The sequence below is a fragment of the Mirounga angustirostris genome, unplaced genomic scaffold (genome assembly GCF_029215605.1).
Source record: "Mirounga angustirostris isolate CCGP_5_RB_7025 unplaced genomic scaffold, mMirAng1.0.hap1 SCAF_4, whole genome shotgun sequence".
Taxonomy (NCBI): domain Eukaryota; kingdom Metazoa; phylum Chordata; class Mammalia; order Carnivora; family Phocidae; genus Mirounga; species Mirounga angustirostris.
In genome coordinates, this window is record NW_026991712.1 from 59,097,594 (window position 1) to 59,117,223 (window position 19,630).

Genomic DNA, 19,630 nt, shown 5'->3' on the forward strand with positions numbered 1-19,630 from the left:
GAGGGCTTTCGTCCTCTTTCATGAAATCCTCCTACATACTATCTTCTGTTTTATTTTCCCATCCGCTGGTTGAATGGAGAGGACCATAATGCTAGCCTAGAAGAGGGCAGAGTCACAAGATGGAAGGGGCCCGGGACCCTGCTTGACTAGGATCCACAGCCCAGGAACACCCAATTGGTCTTTTCATGAACATTGAGATGTGGAGGTGTTTGTTCAGCAGTTAGCTTATCTTGCCTAATACACAGAACACAGAAATCACAAGTCACTACTCTCTTCTAAAAGCGTTGTAGAGGAGGTGCCTGATTTCCCTTGGGGCTCATCCCACATTGCATTTCAGATACTCATAAGTACTACTTACGTTTACAGATCAGGTATTGCATTGTTGCTTTTTGTGCTTGTCCTCATTCATTAATTTTTCTCTTTTGAAATACCCTTTTATCCATACTTGGCTAATAATACTAGCTACACAAAGCTTGAATAGCACAATGCTATCAAATTCCAAATGGCTTATTGCTTTTAGCACCCTCCCCCCTTTCAGCAAATTCTTCTAGCCTTTCGATAACTTAATTTATATCCTTTCCACATATTTATCCAAAAGGCAGCTTTTAAATTCTGGCATGGTCACCCACTCTTCCTCCTGGGCTTTGATGCTACCAGATGCTAGAGCAAAAACATTCACAATATGCCTACAATCTATTTCAATATATAATTCTATCCAACTGAATGTCAAGCATTTCTAAAGAATGCTGTTGGCTGATATAACGTCCCTTGCCCAAGTTAAGGTTTTGATTTGAAATTGCGTATTGGAATGCCTTGTGTTACATTTTGCCCCCAATTTATAAATCTATCACAGATTCTCTCTCCAATCTATCTTACCTCCTTAAAATATTAACTATTAAGAGTAGAGTTTAATGTGATATCTTTAGAAAGCAAATGAAGAAAAATATTTTGCTTTTGAAAGGGAATGTACCCTCAGGCAAAAGAAAAAAATTCTCTGCCTCTTAATACACGTTGGGAACTGCCAGTTGTCATGCTTACAGCTTAAGATGGATTAGGATTCCATCACTGATCATCACATAAATTCTTATACTTATAACCTTACATCTTTGTCTGCAGCCAAGCAATTAGAAAACAAAACAAAACAAAACAAAACCCTTGTGTTTGGATATATTAGAATGTGTGGAGCCTGTTAAAGTACCAGCAGTTTCTTGAAACAACTTAAGAGAATTTTTTACTTAAGTATTTGGCAGACCTAAAGCGTATCCCCAAAAGTATACTAAATTTCTTCTCATTTGTGGGTGGAGGTAGAGGAAGAGGACCATTTGTGATCATGATTATTTAAACACAAAGTAAGTCTCTTTCTTTGATTATATCGTCTTAACGAAGATGTTTTTAGGAAGTCAAGATACAGTTTTTCCTTTGAGATGGTTATTTAACCATAGACTTTAAAAATTACTTTTAATGGAGTTTCTAAAAAATTACCAAACCAAGTGTGATATTATCAGTGATAATGCTTTTCTTTCAATGGTAATCAAAAAAAGAGGATATAGTTTACTTGAGCTTTATAGTGACTTTGCATTTCTCTTAGTTTGAAAAAGGAAGAAAGACTTTCTAGAAAAAAAATTACAGTTGATTCCAATAAAGTTTATTCCAAAGTTGCAATAATTGGTATACAATGAGTTTACAACACACGAGAACACTCACTTGGAGAACTATCATTATACTTCACATTCTTCATTTAAAAGACTAACATTTAGCACCTACTCACTCCAGCTGAATAATCAGTCTTTAACATCAAATGAGTGGTTACTTCTGGGTTTCAATAAGTGGGGGAAATTATCTACTCCCTAATTTCCATAGGGAACTTCTGAGAATTAATAAAACGTATATATATAAGGTGGCTAGGTATTCTTGAACATTGCCGTTGTTTTTAATTATTCATTCATTCTTTCAAGTCATTAATAAATATTTATTGAGCTTATACTGACTTAGGAGCAATAAGCACTGAAAATGAGACAGCGTGAGGAGCTGCGAGAACACCCAGCTAGGAGTGGGGAGGTGCAGCTCATCTAGGTCCTGTGGTCACGAGGAGTGACAATTGAGTAGAGAACCCGATATAGTGAGGGAGAGAGCCCATGTGGAGAACTGGGAAAACAGTCCCAGGTCTAGGGGAAAGCATATGGAAATCCTTGAGACAGGAATGAACTCAAGGTGTTCTACAAAGAGGAGAGAGCTAGAGCTCCGTGGGTATGGGGGAGCACAGTAGGGAAAATGAAGCTGGGTTAGGGTCACCTAGGGCTTTGGATAAGTCAGAAATTGGGGTTTTGTTCTGAGAGCAACCAGAAGCTCTTAGAGGGTTTTGAGCAGGGTCTTGACCTGTTCTTATCTACATTTCACACCTATCGCTCTGGATGTATTTGAAGAAATGGCTTTAGGTGAGCATAGATACAGGGAGATACGGTTAGGAAGTGATGGCATGAGTCAGATGTGGGAGGTGAGTGAGGTTGATTCCTAGTGTTTTTTGTGTTGAATGAGGGTTACATGTCCTGGGAGAGGAGTGGTTTGGAGGAGGGTAATCTCGAATTTGGGTCTCGGCAGATTTTAAATGCCTTTTACACACCTAAGGGGAGAAATCCACCAGGGAGTTGTATGTGTGAACTCTAGGGCAGAAGGCCAGGCTGAAGATAGGAATTGGGGGTCATCAATGTTTATAAGGGATTTAAGTCATAGACCTCAGTGAAATCATCTAGGGAGAGAATAATGATAGAGAAGATAAGAGGCCCAAGGATGGACTTAAAAATCAGGGCAAGGCAAAAGCCAGCAGTTGAGGAAACTGAGAAGAGGTGCCCAGTGACTCAAGAGGAAAAGCAAGAGGGCTAGAGGTCCTCCAAACCAACGGAAACAGAACCTAATAGTATCAGGAAAAAATATGATGTTGCTGATTAACATACATTCATGTATAGGTTCTGGTGAGCCCAGTGATTATGGGGTCCCAGCCTATCTGGGTTCCAGCTTTGACAGTGACCCTGAATTAGCCTAGCTTCAGGTCTTGGCCTCACCTAAATGGTCCCCCTGTTGAGGTCAGTACTCCCTGCTAAGTCCACTCACCCTCCTACCCAGACAAGTCCATGAGCCTCTGCTGCTGGCTCTGTACCTCCTCCCTCTCCACCCCTCCACCCCCCGCTGCTGGAGGTTGGGGGGGGGCAACACTCTAGATGAGGTGTTCAGTTCCGCCCTGGAGCCAAGATCTGAAGGCTGATAAGCAGTCAGTCATGAGAATGGGTGGCCCCAGGGGCTGGTCAGCCTGAATCCCTGAGGTGAGAAAGAGCTTGTCCAGGCTGAAGAGCAGAAAGGAGGCCAGCACAGAGCATTCAGGGTGAAGAGGAGAGTGATGCCTAGGTCCCTAAGGGTGGAGGGAGGTCTTCACAGGATTTAGGTGATGAGTGACTTGACTTAGTGTCCAGCTTGCTTGAAGCGGGGTGAGGAGCTCCTTCCGTCCTGCCTGATGTGGCCAGCAGAGAACCAGTGCAGCGAGAAGGCACCTGGCCCCACTGGCCCCATTTCTTCCCGAGGCCCAGCCTCCCCTCCCCTGGTTATCTCAGTCAGGCCTGGCATCTCCTTCTTGGGCCCAACACCAGCTGGCCTCAGGAGAGAGTAGGGCATCAGCCCTTCACAGCTCCATGTGACTTTCAGTACCCCGCTAAAGGAATATGGCTTAAAATCCCGGGGTCTCATCTCAGTCTGTAGTCAGAAGTCAGACACCATCTCCTAGGGCTAAAATCAAGGTGTCAGCAGCGCTGTGTTCCTTTCCGGAGGGTCTGGGGGAGAATCCATTTCTTGGACTTTGCTAGCTTCTGTCAGCTTCCTTCCCCTAACTTGCCCTTCCAAGCCTATAATGTCACATCCCTCTGAGCCTTCTGGCACCGTCACATGTCCCTCTGTGGCCAGCACTGGGGGAGGACCCCTGAGGTTAAGGACTTTGATTAGATGGGTCACTCCCGGCAATCCAGGCTCATCGCCCCCTCCCTGGGTCCTGGGGGGGATTAGGTCCTAGACATCTTTGCCATCATTCTGCCTTCCACAGGACTCCTAGATCTTAAAAGATCAAATACAATGCGTGAACTGTTGGGATGTAGATTCAAAAACCAACTTTAAAAGACATCTTTGAGACTATCAGGAAAAGTTTTACATGACCTGGGTATTTAGATGATAGAAAGGAATTGTTCTTAATTTGTTCTTAAGGTGTGATCATGGCATGTGTCTTATCTGATACCCAGTTTGGAATCCTCCAGGAAAACATGAAGATATATGAAACCAGATTGGCAAAATACTGATCATTCTTAATCTGAGTGATAGGTGTGTGGGGGTTCAGTATACTATTCTTTGTACTTTTGTGACTGTTTGGAACTTTCATTTTAAAGATTTTATTTATTCATTTGAGACACAGAGATATAGAGAGAGAGCATGAGCAGGGAGAGAGGCAGAGGGAGAAGGAGAAGCAGGCTCCCTGCTGAGCCAGGAGCCCGATGTGGGGCTCGATCCCAGGACCCTGGAATCATGACCTGAGCCGAAGGCAGATGCTTAACCATCTGAGCCACCCAGGCGCCCCTGGAACTTTCATTTTAAAAAGTAAATATATATATATGAAATATATATAAAATATAATATATATGTATAAAATCAGATGTCAGTAAGAGGCTAAGGAGACCTTTGGGATGGAGGTAAAGATCTATCCTGGCCCCCTCTCTGCTGCAATCTGACCACTAGGGATGGCCACCAAATGCCCCAAGAAAAGAAATCAGGCTTCTGCATGCCTCACCCATTGAGGGAATCAGCAAGGCCTGCAACCCACCTGCCTGTACTACCTTGGACTTTATTTCAGTACAACCAAAAGTTCAGAATTAAACAGAACTTTATAGTTATATTGTTTGATCATCACTCCCTTTTGTTCCCAACTGCCCCCTTCATGCATGCAATCCAAGAGCACATTAAATGCAGTAAAAATTATGAAATAACAAAAAAATAAGAAAATAACCAAAAAATACAAAAAAAAAAAAAAAAGAAACAACTATACATTTTTTTCAATCACATACTCAAACCTAACTGGAATTTCTGGGGAGGCAGAACAGTGTGTGCCCACGTTCAGGGGCAATGCTTCTCCTTCTCTTTGGAGTAGAATATCAAAGAACCATGAAGTCCCAAAGAGACCTTTGGGGCAGGGCAGAATTCAGGCACCATTGCCCTCCAGAACCAGGCTCTCCTTGGGTGGAAGAGACTCCCCTCTGGTCCTCTATTTCAGGATGTGCCACCTGGAAGGTCTCGGGCAAAGTCCCCATTGTGGGGTATTCCTGGGTAGGGTTTCCCAGGCACTTTCTTTGTAGACCTCACACTGGCCCAGGGAGGGGGGAAACACTATTTACAGACCCCAAAGATGACAGAAGCCAAAACCCAAATGTTTGACATTTCAGCAAGTCATTAGCTATCATCTGTAGTCCTTGGAGGTAGACTGTGGGACAGGAGGACCTTGTCTCACACAGGGGATAGAGACACTCAGCTCTGCTTTCCTAGGACTGTTTGTCCTACAGCATATTGGCCGCAGAGCCTGCGGGTGGGGGTGAGAGGGGTGTGTAAAAGGAGGAGAGAGAGTCTCATAGGTGAGAAGCTTTAGAGGATGCCCTGAAGTAAGGAAGAGCAAGCAGGAGCAAGATGCAGACTCAGAGAATAGAGAGAAAACAGAAAGCAGAAATGTGTGTGTGAGTACTTGTCTGTCTTAAGGAGCTTCAGATGGAAGCTGATAAATAATCAACCAAGGAGTATTCCTTGAAGATGTTCTGTAAACACACTGTGCTGATTCTCAACAGGAAAATGGCTCTGCCAGCCAAGAGCTGACCAACTATTTGAGAGACAGGACACAAACACATTGAAGATAGCCCTCAGTCCAGGGATGCAGATGGCAAGGGCCGTCAGAAGTTCATAGGTGGGAGACAGGCTGGGAATTGGGGAAGTCCACCCTGGGAAGATGAAAGACTTCAGGAGCCAAGGCATGGAGGTAAGAAAACTCAGATGTCAGACAAGAGGTAGACCCATCAGACCAGGGCAGGAGATCCATGTGGGCGGGGCTTCTGCAACGTTGGTGTGTCTCCAGGCCGACTGCCTGGGAGCTTTTGATAACACTGACACCTGCCAGGTGTTCCCGAGGCTGGTGACCAATCATATACTCTATTTCAGGATGTGCCACCTGAAAGGTCTCAGGCAAAGCCCCCATTGTGGGGTCTTTCTGGGTGGGGTTTCCCAGGCATCACCCTCTGGGAAATGTGCTGTAATGAAATTGCAATAAATGAAGTTGTAGAGTAGAATGGGGCCAGCTGATGGATGCCAGGCCAAGGATACAGAATGTTATTTGGTGACTGGAAGTTATTGATGGCTTTTCATTAAGGGCTAGGAATAATGTTAGAGTTCTCTTAGGAAGAGAGATGGGTAAGCAATGCATTAGAAAAAATAATAGAAATATATAAGAAATGGGACATAAATGAACATGGAGATAGAGAGTATAAAGAATTTTAAGCCTGGATGTTGGTCTCAACAGAGAAAGGTGTGATATGCCTGGGTGGTTCAGTCAGTTAAGCGTCTGCCTTGGGCTCAGGTCATGATCCCAGGGTCCTGGGATTGAGTCCCACATCAGGCTCCCTGTTCAGCGGGGAGTCTGTTCTCCCTTTGCCTGTCACTCCCCCTGCTTGTGCTCTCTCTCTCTCTCTGACAAATAAGTAAATAAAATCTTTTAAAAATTAAAAAAAGAAACAATAGAGAAAGATGTGTAATAAAAGCTCTCATTTATGGTCCAGGCATTAACCCCAAGAAGCTCAGAGAGGTAAAATAACTTGCATAGACACACAGCTGGTCTACAGTAGGGCTGGCATTTTAGTCTAGGCCTGACAGACTCCAAACACCACGTTCCCCACCCTTCCTTGTCAAGATGACACGAAGAGTATGTTAGTTTCTCTTGTTGCTTTGACAAATTACTAGACTCAATGGCTTAACAACACAAATACATTATCTTAGAGTTCTATAGATTAGAAGTCAGATAGGGATCTCCCTGGCCTAAAATCAAGGTATCAGCAGTTTTTTGTTTCGGCTTGAGGGGAGAATTGGTCTTTTTGCCTTTTCCAGCTTCTAGGGGCCACCTACATTCCTTGGCTTGTCCCCCTTCCTCTATCTTCAAAACTAACAACATTTGTTAGTTGTTCTGACCATTTTTTCTTGGCCATATCGTCCTCTCTCACCAAAGCCAGGAAACATTCTCTGATTTTAAGGACTCCCGTGATTAGATTGGACCCACTTGGGTAATCCAGGATAATCTCCCCATCTCAGTGTTTATACCTCCATCTCATGTGCAGAATCCCTTTTGCCATGTGAGGTAACATACGCACATTCTGGAGGCTAGGACGTGGACACTTCCGGGGAGTGGGGGAAGCATCATCCTGCCAAGCACAGAGTCACACTGCCATCGTTCATGGATGCCTGCCTTTGTACCCAACAGCATGTTGTGGTAACACGCCATTACAGAAGGGACTTTTTGTTGGACAGCGCAGGAATTCTAAAAGGAATGAAGTTGGTAAAACAAAACCAGTGTGGTTAGAGTAAAACATGGCATCGTGGGTACCACTGCTGATGTTTGTTCTAAACGTACCGCGAACATTCCTCAGCACCGTGAATCCTGCTTTAACTCTGTATCATTGTCAAGGCTGACAGCTACATGGATCACCCAGTGTAGAGCCTGACCGTGGAATAGAGATGATGCCTAAGTCTGTAGTCTAAGTGCCCAAGTTTGTACTAATTCCCCTAATTCTAGAGTCAAAATACCTGTTCTCTGCTTTGGTAGACTGTCTAAAACCTGCGTGTCTTCAGACCACCACCAGCCTGTTTTTCGTTTTTTGTTTTTACAATGAGTAGCCATCACCTTAGCAGGCTTACATCCCTTTGTTACAACAGTAAGCAATTCATAAAGTACCAATTTTATGGAAATTCCACAAATCAATAGGATTATGTGAGCATAAACGGAAAGTGCAGGCTATATGAAATTGTTAGAATCGGGGCAGCAAATGGTTTAATTAAAGCTCAGTGTAATCCTTTTTCATTTTCTTTTTAAAGTCCTATCATTGATTCATCTGAGATGTGGTAGACTGAGGATCCTATCGTAATGTGATACAATTTAGAAATACAATTTTCTCTTTTCGGTTTCTTTTATTTTATAGAAAGAGATGGTTGGCGTTTTGTTACAGACCTTTCAAAGCCAGAAAATGGTAACTTAGGGAATGTTAAAATTCACATTCTTTGGGCAATAAGCCTTAAGCTTACTGAAGAACCTGCTGGTTTTCAGCCACTGAAATAATTCAGTAGAGAGCCAGTCTCAAAGATTGTTGGGATGAGAAGTTAGGGGAACCCTCAACTGCAAATAAAGACGTTTGCCAGTTGAAGCCTATCATTTTCTCATTTAAGAAGAACTATTTAGTGAGCTGCATATATGACCACTATGTGCATTCCGAAACGAACCTAGCAGTTAGAGTGCTCCCAGGAAGAGTTCCACATGAGCAAGCACTTCAGGGGAAACAGGTAAAACAAAACAAACCTTGAACACTCACTTAAAAATGAAGGCCACATTCAGGCGTGTGTGGTTGCCATTGACTTTAATGGGAACAGCCTGTCTGTTTCTGGGATTCAGGACATAAAATCGGTGGAAAAGTGTAAAATGGGGGAAAAAAAAAAGGAAATGAAAGGACCCATCAGGCACTGTGTTTAAATACTACAAGAAAAACAGTGTGTCATAAAGGGAGGAGTTAAAATTCTCCTTTTTGCTAATGAGGACCATCGTTGTCTCTCAAAAAATGCTTTAATGCTGTTACATTTAACTCTTGAAGACGGAAGCAGAAAGAATAGGCACTGGTTTCAACACAATTTACTAATTGCTGATTAACGAGAGGAAAGTTAGAAATTACAGAAATGGCTGGGAAGACTCACCTCCATTCTGCGAACATACAAACACACACACACACACACGCGCGCGCGCGCGCGCAGACGTGCAAACCAAGACCAACAAACAGGCATGGAAAGTATCTTCCTGGCATCTTGTTTCTGGCATTGCTATAACTACGCACAAAACAAGTGATCCATGAAATGGTAGCGACATCTGTTCGAGAACCTGTGGGGCTTTCCTCACAAAACAGTTGTAAAATCTGTTGGGGACCAAAATATTTCTACGTATCTATGTAGACGCTTTCTTTTAAGGGAAACACACACACACACACACAAATGGATACAAGTCTTGAGCTGAAAAGACAGGAATAAAAAAAGGAAATGTCATCTACTTCTTTAAAAATGCTTCTTTAAAATTTTTCTCCTTTCAAACCAAGCTACATGAATTGCCTTGAATATACCTTTTTTTTTTCTTTTTTCTTTCTTCTTTTTTTTTTGAATCCCAGAACATGTCATAAAGCTAAAGTTCGAGATCCCCCTTGGTAGACTGCGGTAACATCCACTCGGATGCTGAGTGAGTTTGTTTTGATTTGGTAGGAAACATTTTCTGACCTTGGTAATGAAATCATTGAGTTGTCTATTTGTTTATGGCTGGAGCCGCATGGAGGGTTCTGGGTACTTATGTTAGTGCATCTTTGAAATTCTCAAATCCACGGTGTGTGGGAATTTATACAACGTGGATTCAAGCATCGTTTCAGGATGTTCCTCATTAAGGCACCCAGATTTACCTCCTTCCCACGATTCCCCAACATTACTTTGCAGTGATCACACAGCAAACTGTCCAGGCTGAGGAGCTGAACTGAGACAGTAGGAGCTGAGCCTCTTCTTATCTATTTACCCTCTCAGTAGCTCCTTAATCAGGCTTTAGATGTCTCTCCAAATGAGAGTTACTGGATTTTTCCCTCACTCCAGTGTCCTTTACTGTTATGTAGCATTTTTATAATCTGTTCCTTTTTTTTTCTTTTTAAACAACTGGCCTCTAGCAAGTAACAATTTATTCAGTTGGAATAGTTTAAACATGGAGATTTTGTTGATTTTACTGCCTTCCGGACAGACTTGGATGTGCTTAGTAAAATGTTTTTGTGGACTGTTCAATTTTAGCATTTGTTCGCAAAGCCATTCCATTATACATTGTTCTTTGAAATGATTGATAATTGAGTCTTGCTAAATGAAGGGGGCTATTTGGGGCTTTGCTGCATTGTCCTCTTCTCGGAGCCGTTTTGCTGCAGAAACTGAAGCACACCCATCTCACAGATGGAATTTTTTCATCTGTAAATTATCCTTTCTGGGAAAGCAGCGGCCGATGAATTGGGGGTAGGGTGGGAGCTCCCCGGTTGAGCTCATGACAAGGGGGAGAGGAAGCGGCAGGATCAGGGTTCTATTAGCACCTGGGGGAGGAGGCACGTGGTCGGCAGCCCCTGCCCATCTCGGCTTTCCTAAACATATTTGGCTTATCGCTCTCTATAAATCACTGCCGAGCCCTCCATCCTTTCTTGGTCCATTCACCTTTGCAATCCCAGCACCTCCTCTCGCTGCAGGACCCCACAGCCCACAGTCCCAGGCAAACCCTGCAGCTTGTTTTTCCCTCCAGCTGGCAACCCCGTGCAGGTGAGGAATGAACTCTTCTCAGAACAATAGAGGGGAGGGGAGCAAATAGAGTGAGCAAGACTTAGGATCCTCAGAATGTTAAGAAATGAACAGTCAAGTTACCTTGTTTGGGAGTCGTTGGGTAATTCTAAGTGACAAAATAACTCCTATAGCAATTTAATTTTAGCCCAAACTACAAGTGTTAGAGAAGCGCTGAACAAGGCCTCAGAAGTCAACCCAGGGACCACAAGAAGGCTCGAGACTGGTGGCTGACTGTGGTCCCCACAATAAACCTCTTCTCTAGAAAGTGGGGATAATTATATGAATTTACCTCCAGGAACTATTGTGGGGAATCATTCATAGAATGAGTGCGGAGGAAGGAATAAGAGTGATCTGGAAATACGATATTGAAAGAAGTCATGCTGAAATTGGCTAGGTTTGAAGAAAATAAAGGAATCTGGTCAAGAATGTGCGCCGGGTCCAAATCTCTGCTCTCCGTTCGCTACTTGTGTGACCTCAAGTAGGTTACTGAATTCCTCATGGGTAGGACCCACCTGCAGGACTGTGGTAACACCTGATATCACTCAGGTAAAGGGCCTGGTCTCATGACTATGGCAGAGTGATGTCCATCAAATGGAAGCTATTGCTGTTTACAGAGAAGATAAACCGTCTTTATTGTCTTTTATAAATTAGTAAGAAGTCCTGTCCTATTTTTTTTTTAAGATTATTTATTTATCTGAGAGAGAGAATGGGAGACAGAGAGCATGAGAGGGGGAGGATCAGAGGGAGAAGCAGATGCCCCGCTGAGCAGGGAGTCTGATGCGGGACTCGATCCCGGGACTCCAGGATCATGACCTGAGCCGAAGGCAGTTGCTTAACCAACTGAGCCACCCAGGCGCCCAAGAAGTCCTGTCCTATTTCTAAGCAATTGTATTCAGGGTTATCAATAAGATGTGGGTTGAATTATCTCATCAGATAAATAAGGGAATATTTTTTGGAAGCCTTTAAGCATACCTTTGGAGGGAAGCAGCCATGCAAGAATTCTGAGAATCCATTCATGGCATTGAGTGAAAGAGCATGCCGCCATTCCAGCCTGCAGTACATTCTCTGAGTGATGACAGGCGTTTTGAAAGTGCACGGGGACCTGCCTGACATGTTGATAAAATCATCCAGGAGATTTTGCAAGAGCTAAAACACCGAACCTGCTCTCTGAGACCTGGCCTGCGTCTCATGTGTGCATCTCTGGTTGGATGGAACAGAGCAGGTGTCGCTGGGTCCTAGACTTGGTGGAGCAGGACATTTGGTTCCAGGCATTCAGGCAACAAGCATTCCAAAAACAACTAGGGAAAAGGGGCTACAATTAGCCTATGAATGACTTTTGAAAATTGTTTTTAAAAGTTGTTTTTGGTTGCCATTTTGACCTCGTTGGGGATAAAGCAGGACCAAGAAGCCCTGGCGCTCTTGGGTGTCTCATTCAGCAATTTGCTGAATCACATGGCAAATTTAAATTTGGGGGTACTGAACAGCCCTCCACAATAGTTCGTTTGGGAAGAAATTGATAAAAATTAGCATTCCTGACAATAATTCACAGACTAAAGGATCAGAAAAAAGAGGAGTAGTTCATTTGTTCAAAACTGTTGAATATACCAAGACCTCTAAGTTCATTAGCACCATCCCCCTTCCCCCGTGAAGTTGGGCTATCTGGAAAGGTCAGGCATGGACTGGTCTTGAGAGCTCAGCAGTGAGTGGGCCCAGTGCCTCACCCCATACACGCATATGTAAGGCAGGCCTCCAGAGCTCAGGTGCATGTCACAAGCCCATGGGAGTGTGCACATCCACAGGGCTGTCCACAGTGAGGCACCTAGGAAGTCCGTCCAGCACCCCAGCACTCCAGGACTGGAAAGGACCTCAGGGGTCACCCAGCTGAATGAATCTAAAAGTGAGCCAAATCCCTCTGCAGATTTCTTCTGGGGGAGAAGAATTGTCCAAATCTGGATTTTTGAGAGTCAGTTTACTTTTTGAAAGCCGCCAGAATTACTCAAAGCCAAATCTAGTGAATAGAGTACTTGGTCAGGACGGACAAATGACAAAGAAGGTGGGGCCATAAGATGACAAAACTGGTTTGCTCGAGTGCCGCACAAAGTGGTTCTGAGAGGTTAATTGCAAAGCACCTAGAGGAACATCGGCTTCTCACACTGCTGCTGTGGTCACAACCTCCCTGAGGGCAGAGAGAAAGCTCCTGTCAGATATTTATGTATGTATGTATGTATGTATGTATGTATGTATGTATGTATGTATTTTCACGTCAGATCTTTAAAAGTGTGCCTGCTTTTTGGCCCAGAAACTCAATTTCTAGGAATAAGGAAATTATTGAGAGGTACACAAAAATTTTAACCATTGGAAAGCTGGATGCAGCGTTAATAACAGCTTCAATATTGGGAGTGTCCGGAATGTCCAACCGTAGGGACCGGCTAAATGGAAGAGGCCATATCAAGTCAACACACTGAGCAGTGAGGCAAAAGGATGCTACTGACATGTCTCTATCGACTTGCAAGACTGCTCGTGTTCAATGAAAAGAACAGGTTATAAAACAGTGTCAGGATATGATCCAGGTTAAAGTGTGTGCATATGGGGAAGGGATAGGAAAGCATATGGAAAGACATTATACCAAGTGGTAAATGGGTGGGTGGGACGGTGAATATTTCCACATTTCTTTTTGGCTTGTACCTATTATGATTGTCCTGTAATGAAGACTATTTTTATAATAAAAAGATAATAAAAGGAAACATCACAGAGAGGAGAAAGAGGTTCTACTATGCTTAAGGAGGAATTATGACGTACCTATATTCGTTTGTGAGGGTTCTCATAACAAAATACCACAAACTGAGCGGTTTAGTCAACAGCAGTGTATCTTCCCACGGTTCTGGAGGCTGGAAGTCCAAACCCGAGGTGTTGGTGGTGTTGGTTCTCTCTGAGGGCTGTGAGGGAGAATCTTCCAGGCCTTTCCATAGCATCTGGCGGTTTGCTGGTGATCGCTGATGTCCCTTGGGCTTCTGCTGTATCACTTCAATCTCTGCCTTCCTCCCCACATGGTGTCCTCCTCGTGTGTGTGTGTCCACACCCAAAGTTCCCCTTCTTATAAGGACATTGGCCATATTGGATTTGGGCCCACTATCCAGGAGGACTTCATCTCACTTAAATCTGCAATGACCCTATTTTCAAATAAGGCCGCAATTTGGAGGTACTGGGGGTTAGAACTTCAACATACAGATTTTTTTTTTTTGGTGTGTGGGAGGGACACAACTCAACCAGTAATAGTACCCTAGTGAGATGGCCGCACTGCTTCTACCCAACTGGAAATAGCGCTTACCTGCCACCTCAGCGTGCGCCGGCTGCTAAATAGTATGAGCAGGGGCCAAGACCAGGAGCAGTGGGGTCGGCAACTGACATCCCTGCTCGATTGTTCTGTAAACCTAAAACTACTCTAAAAAAATTGTGGCTATTACCTTAACAATTAAAGTCAAAAACTATATTACAAATAATGACATTTACAAGGGATCACATGCTTAGTCAGCTACCCAAAAGGGGACTTTGGCAGATAAAAGTTTGGGAAACTGCAAGAGTCAGCCCTTTTTCAAAGGCAGTTGAGAAGACACAGATGACCAAAGTGTGACCCAGCAGGATCTCCAGGATTCAAACAGCCCTGGGCCGTTCACACCTATCCCAGACTCAACAAAGCCCTTCTAATCGAGCTTTAAAGTGGTGCGGGGTGGGGGAAGGGAAGAGGAACCAAATTCTTATTCGAAGAAATAACAATTTGGAACGTGCACAAGAGTGTCAACAAGTTATGTAGATCTTATCAGCATCGCATTTTTGGTGCCTCCCAGCTATCCAGCGAGGCTCCATCAGCCTGTCCGCACCCTTCAGCGTCCCACGCATGGCAGGCATATCAACACCTTGGGAGGCTCTGCTGTGGCCAGGCCTGCCTCCCCCGGGCCCCCGAGGAGCACACATTTTCTCTCTCCTCGCAGAATACCATCCTACCATCCCCTCGGTATGCACAAGGGTCTTGGGTCCACTTCTCTGCGCACAGCCCGTGACTTGGTTAGGGCTAAATATAAAACTGAACAATACCTTTATGCTAACTTTGGAAAGAGTACCTCAGTTGAGAAAATCTGATGTGCTCACATCTGAAAGGTAGTTTCAGTACTGTGAGGAGAAATTATGCAAAGTCGTTGTCAAACTGCAATCGGCTTAAACTAGGTGTTTTTACATTGGCAGATAAAAACTTCGTGGTTTTACAAAATTGTGGATGAGGGACAGGGCATGAGACTTTGGGGATCCCTCTGCCCACCTACTCCCTCCACAGAAATAAAGCCCTCGTGGTATATGCATTGCTCCATGATAATATAGCCTTTCAGATGTAAATTTGCTAAATGATGCAAAAAAGCGTTTATTTAGACCAATGAAAATGATAGTCTTTACTATACATCTCAGCTCTCTTTTACAATTACCTGTTTATTAACATTAAAGTCAGTGAATGGATCTCCTTGTTTGTGTGTTTGTTTTCATTTTTAGGCAGCTTTAAGTGCCTTGAAACAATTTTCTGAACAAGGACTGGATCCAATGGAAGGGGCAATGAATATTGAAAAAGGTTCTCTTGAAAAGTGAGTAAATCTTCTGCTGTATTCTTACATTTCTAATTTTGTAACTGTACAGAAAAATAAGGTATAGATGGCAATAAGGTAAAAAACCCTCAGGACAACAATATCTATATCTTACAGAGTTATTCATAACACAATTAAATGTAAATAAATGAGAAACAGTAGCATATATGGTCATTTTCATTTCCCATAATACATCTGTGAAAGTTTTAATCTACTAACTGATCATTATTTCTGCATTTTAATGCCTTTGTTGGAAATATTTATGTGAGTTTTGTTGGCTATAGAGACTTGCACAACTCTTAAAACATCGGTTTTGGCTTCATACCACTGAGCTTTCTTCTAGCTAAACCATTTTCCGAGGTACACATTTTCACTCACACTCCTGCTAAGTTGTGGGCACAAGAGAGAGAAAAGGCAAAGCAGCTGAGAAGAGGTATTCCCTCCTCTCGACTGCATTTTCTTTTTCACGGTGTTGTAGAGACACAAGCTGGCATTGCCACCCGAGAGTGGCTCCCAAGGGCTGCAGAGGCGAGAAGGCAGCTGGAGTGAGTATTTCTGAATCCAGCTCGTGGCCCTTTTATGATATTGAACGTCAGGTCTTACCTGAGAGACTGAAGTTTAGGTCTCTCTCAGAGGCCCAATTTATACTAGAGAAATGGAAAGCAATTGCATTTCCACGGTGGAATCCGAACTCTTTCCAAGCCGTTAATAATTGCAGGTGAGATTTCAAAACACACATTAGAGGAGATAACATTTTTGAGAATGAAAAAAAAAATATATATATAGATAACCCAGCAAGTAAAAACCAGATACACTGATCCTCCTGTTAACAGCCAACAGCACTTGGTCATTAATATGTAAACGGTGAGAGCGTGAGAAGAAAACATTTGGTAAACAGACCTGGCATTTGAAGTTGTCTATAGATTGGCAACCATTTATAAGCTAATTTAATCAAAAACATTTCCACATGATCTCATCAGTAGACTATCTGAACATAAATATTGTTGTTTCACTTTAAAATGTCACTTTTGTGGTGACCTTTGAATCCTGTGTGCCATCTGCTAATAAACATGTCTGAAGACGTGCAACCCTGGGCCTTCAGCTCTTGTTAATGTATTAATCTTCCAGACAAGCCCAGCATCTGGGAGAGAAAGCGGACAATAACCAGACACACCCGGGCTCCATCGCTCAGGACTGCAAGAAATCAAAGTCGCTCATCTAGCAGCTCCCAGAACCGCGGCTGCCACCGCATCCTTATAAACCTGTCAGCACGCATGAGGGTGTCTGTGTTCAAGGAAATGAATGACTAATACCATTATTTGAGTCTTACGTGAAGACAACACTATTCTAACACGAGAGATAATATACATAGCACTGTTTACTCAACTGGGGGAAAATAAAACTTTGAGCGTTTCCCTTGGAACTTGAGATCAGATCATAACTCATTGGCCCAGAGGCAGCAGAAATCTGATCCTGCTACTGGAGCTTAAAATAACAGTTAGTGAGAAGTGTTAGAAACAGAGGTAAAAATTTTAAATGATTAATAGAGAAATTGGGTTTGGTTCTGTTGTTATGGTTGTTTTGTCGTGGCGCTTGTGTTCAGTTCTACTCTCTCTCTCGTTTTAAATAATGCTTGATGATTCAAAGATTAACCAATGACGTGCTGTGGAATGTGATGGTTGTTGTCTTCATATAGTCACGCGGTTTCTCTTTTTATGCCGGTATTTGTAATCTTCATCCTGAGTATCAATAGGAGTAACTTTAAGGCGCACGCCTCAAAGATGTATGCAAACAAGCAAGGTTTAAACCAGGTCAGATATTTATTTAAGATACGAAATAACGTTAGGAACAACTAGTTTCAGTATACTCCGGGAATCGAGCGAAACCAGCCGGCTGTGGGTTCTGAGCGCGCAACACGAGGCGCCAGCAGGGAGGCGTCTTGCCTCCACACCCCGTTTCTCTGGACTCCACGTTCTGCCGTGGAAAGCGCACCCAGCCTCATCCGTGTGTCGTGGCCACTCTCCGTTTTGCCTCGAGCGTGTTCTCAGTAGCTGCCTCTGGACTTGGGACGGTGAGGAGGATCAGGCACCCCGTCCGCGTCTTGCCGGCGTGTAGCCAGCCACGCTCGGGACCAGCATGGTGGAACCCGGCGGGCCGCGAATGCAGTAAAAATGTGGTCGGTTTCTGTGTCAGTGTTGTCATTGCTCTTCTTTCGTTCCCGGGCGCGCCTCTCTTGAGGCGCCCCTGCGCGAGCCCCAGGCCGGACGGAGGCCGCCAGCCGGCCTCGTCCTCCTGGGCCGCGCGGGGGCCTTGCTTGGCCGGGCCGCCTGCTGGGTGACTAGGAGCCCGGCTTCCTGGGCAGCCGCGTCCCCTCATTGTTCGGCCTTTCTCCGTATTGATTCGCCCGCGTTGTGCAATGAGAAGACGCTCGATGGCCTCACGGCTCGACCCAACATGACAAGAGAAATATAATTATGTAAGATTTCGTAAGCAAAACCACCACAAATTATGATCGGCTGACTCACACGCGACTGGAGAATAAACAAACAGCAACATAAGGAAATAACTCGAGGGTTGTTTTTGATGAGTCCCATGTGGGGAAGTCCGCCAGTACTGGGAGGGCTGGGTGCCCTTGGAGGAAATGGGTTTTGTTACACAAAGCTGGGTGCTTGTGGTCTGTAAAGTTGGGGAGGGGGTCGCAAGTCAAGCCAGGCTGAGCTGGGCAACACCGTCCTGCTGCCTAGCACCAGGGCACGGAGGGCCCTGGACCCTTCCCTTACCAGGGGACAGGCTGTCTCTTCTGCTCTGCCTTTACCACCTGAGTAAGCTTAGGCCCTCGGCTGGCGGCGGGGAGGGCCTGGACACAGCACTCCCTCAGGCCGGGTCTTTAAAGTGGAGCTTCAGTTTACCAAACACAATAAACACGGACTACCTCCTGCAGCCCACGGTCTGAACAACACCGGGGCCGTCAGGGCTGTCGGAGAGGGGTGAGCCCAGGGAACAAACGAGCTCATCAGTTCTCACCACCCAAATATCTGAAACCTTTAACTCTTGAGCCACCCTCAGAGCTGAGGTATCCCTAACACACCAGGGTGGCAGTCGGCTCGGTTGGGGGGGGGGAGGGCGGGGGCAAGGGGGGATGTAAATTTGCATAGGACTTCAAGTTTAATGGGGAGGGAATGATCTAAAAATTCTGTCCCATCTACCTGCTTGAAGAGCCTGGGAAAGCTTTTAGATATTCCACCCCCCGCCCCCACCCCGGGGGGAATGCAGCGCTGTCTGGGAACCTTTGGGGTTTTCTTTGGGTTGGATTAGCAATGCAAATGTTGGGTGGCCTGCAGACCCTTGCGGGAACCGGCCAGGATGCTCCAAGCTCGTTCCAAAGCGCGATGTTATATATCATTAGAGGGGAAACCATTAAGTAGATTTATTGAAAGAATGTTTCTTCGGCACAAGGAGATCTTTTTGATGAAAAATGGAACTCATTATTCTTTAAAGGACACAGATTGACTTATCTCCTTTATCAATTACAGTGTCTGCTTTCAGCTTTTCTCAATCAGCAGTGGGCTTTGTAGTCACTTCCCAGTGCTGAGGCCAATGTGCTTTATGAGAAAGGTTTGTTTTTACATTTTAATTGGAAATACAATATTGCACTTTGGAACTCTGACCATCCCTTTCCAGTACAACTTGCCAAAGATCGATGGTGAGACACCACCAATTGGGCTGTGACAGGATAGTCCCCCCTTTCCTGGGGTGATGTATCCGAGTCGTCCTAGCATTCTTCTCCGCAGCCAACCTTCTCAACAGTGAGTTTTGTTGCTGTCGTCGATAGCTTCGACCAAATTCCTGCACCATAAAATAAAAATAGATGAATGAAAAACTCAACGTATTACACAGAAGTTTTCAGGACTCCTGGTAACCTTGGAAATGTGGTCCAGACCAGTTGATTAGTGTTTCATCCAGCTGCAGGTGAGTGGTCACCGCCCAGTTTGTTCTGTACCTTTTAATGTCCAGAGGCTGCTTGTTATCATTATGGCCAAGGATGATAGAAAACCTAACAGTTTTGCACTCAGAGCTAAGAAGTCATTAATGGCAAAATCGTATATGAATTTGTCTTTGTGTTTCCTCTAACTTATCCCACCATGATATAGGTACCTGATAAATGTATAAATGACACATTGAATATATGCAAAAATGGGTAAATGAATGATCTACCGAAGGGATAGATAAGCTTGTTAAAGAAATAAACTTTAAATCTCACTGCTTAACATGACACAGAGATAGTCACTCATGATCGTGTATGGCATCCCTGTTGCTAACATTATTGTACCTTCAACCCAGGGGGA

The 19,630-nt window shown here is 44.3% G+C and overlaps 1 protein-coding gene across 3 annotated transcripts in view; it reads left to right on the forward strand.

The window, feature by feature from the left end:
* The window catches only part of STAU2 (staufen double-stranded RNA binding protein 2), a 280,288-nt gene extending 260,869 nt beyond the window's left edge, over positions 1–19,419 (forward strand). For all 3 annotated transcript variants that reach the window (XM_064588192.1, XM_064588193.1, XM_064588194.1), the window contains 2 exons: positions 15,196–15,284; positions 16,413–19,419. In XM_064588192.1, coding sequence (XP_064444262.1) covers positions 15,196–15,284; positions 16,413–16,506 — 183 coding nt within the window. In that variant the 3' untranslated portion in view covers positions 16,507–19,419. The remainder of the gene's footprint in view (positions 1–15,195; positions 15,285–16,412) is intronic.
* The last annotated feature ends 211 nt before the right edge of the window (positions 19,420–19,630 follow it).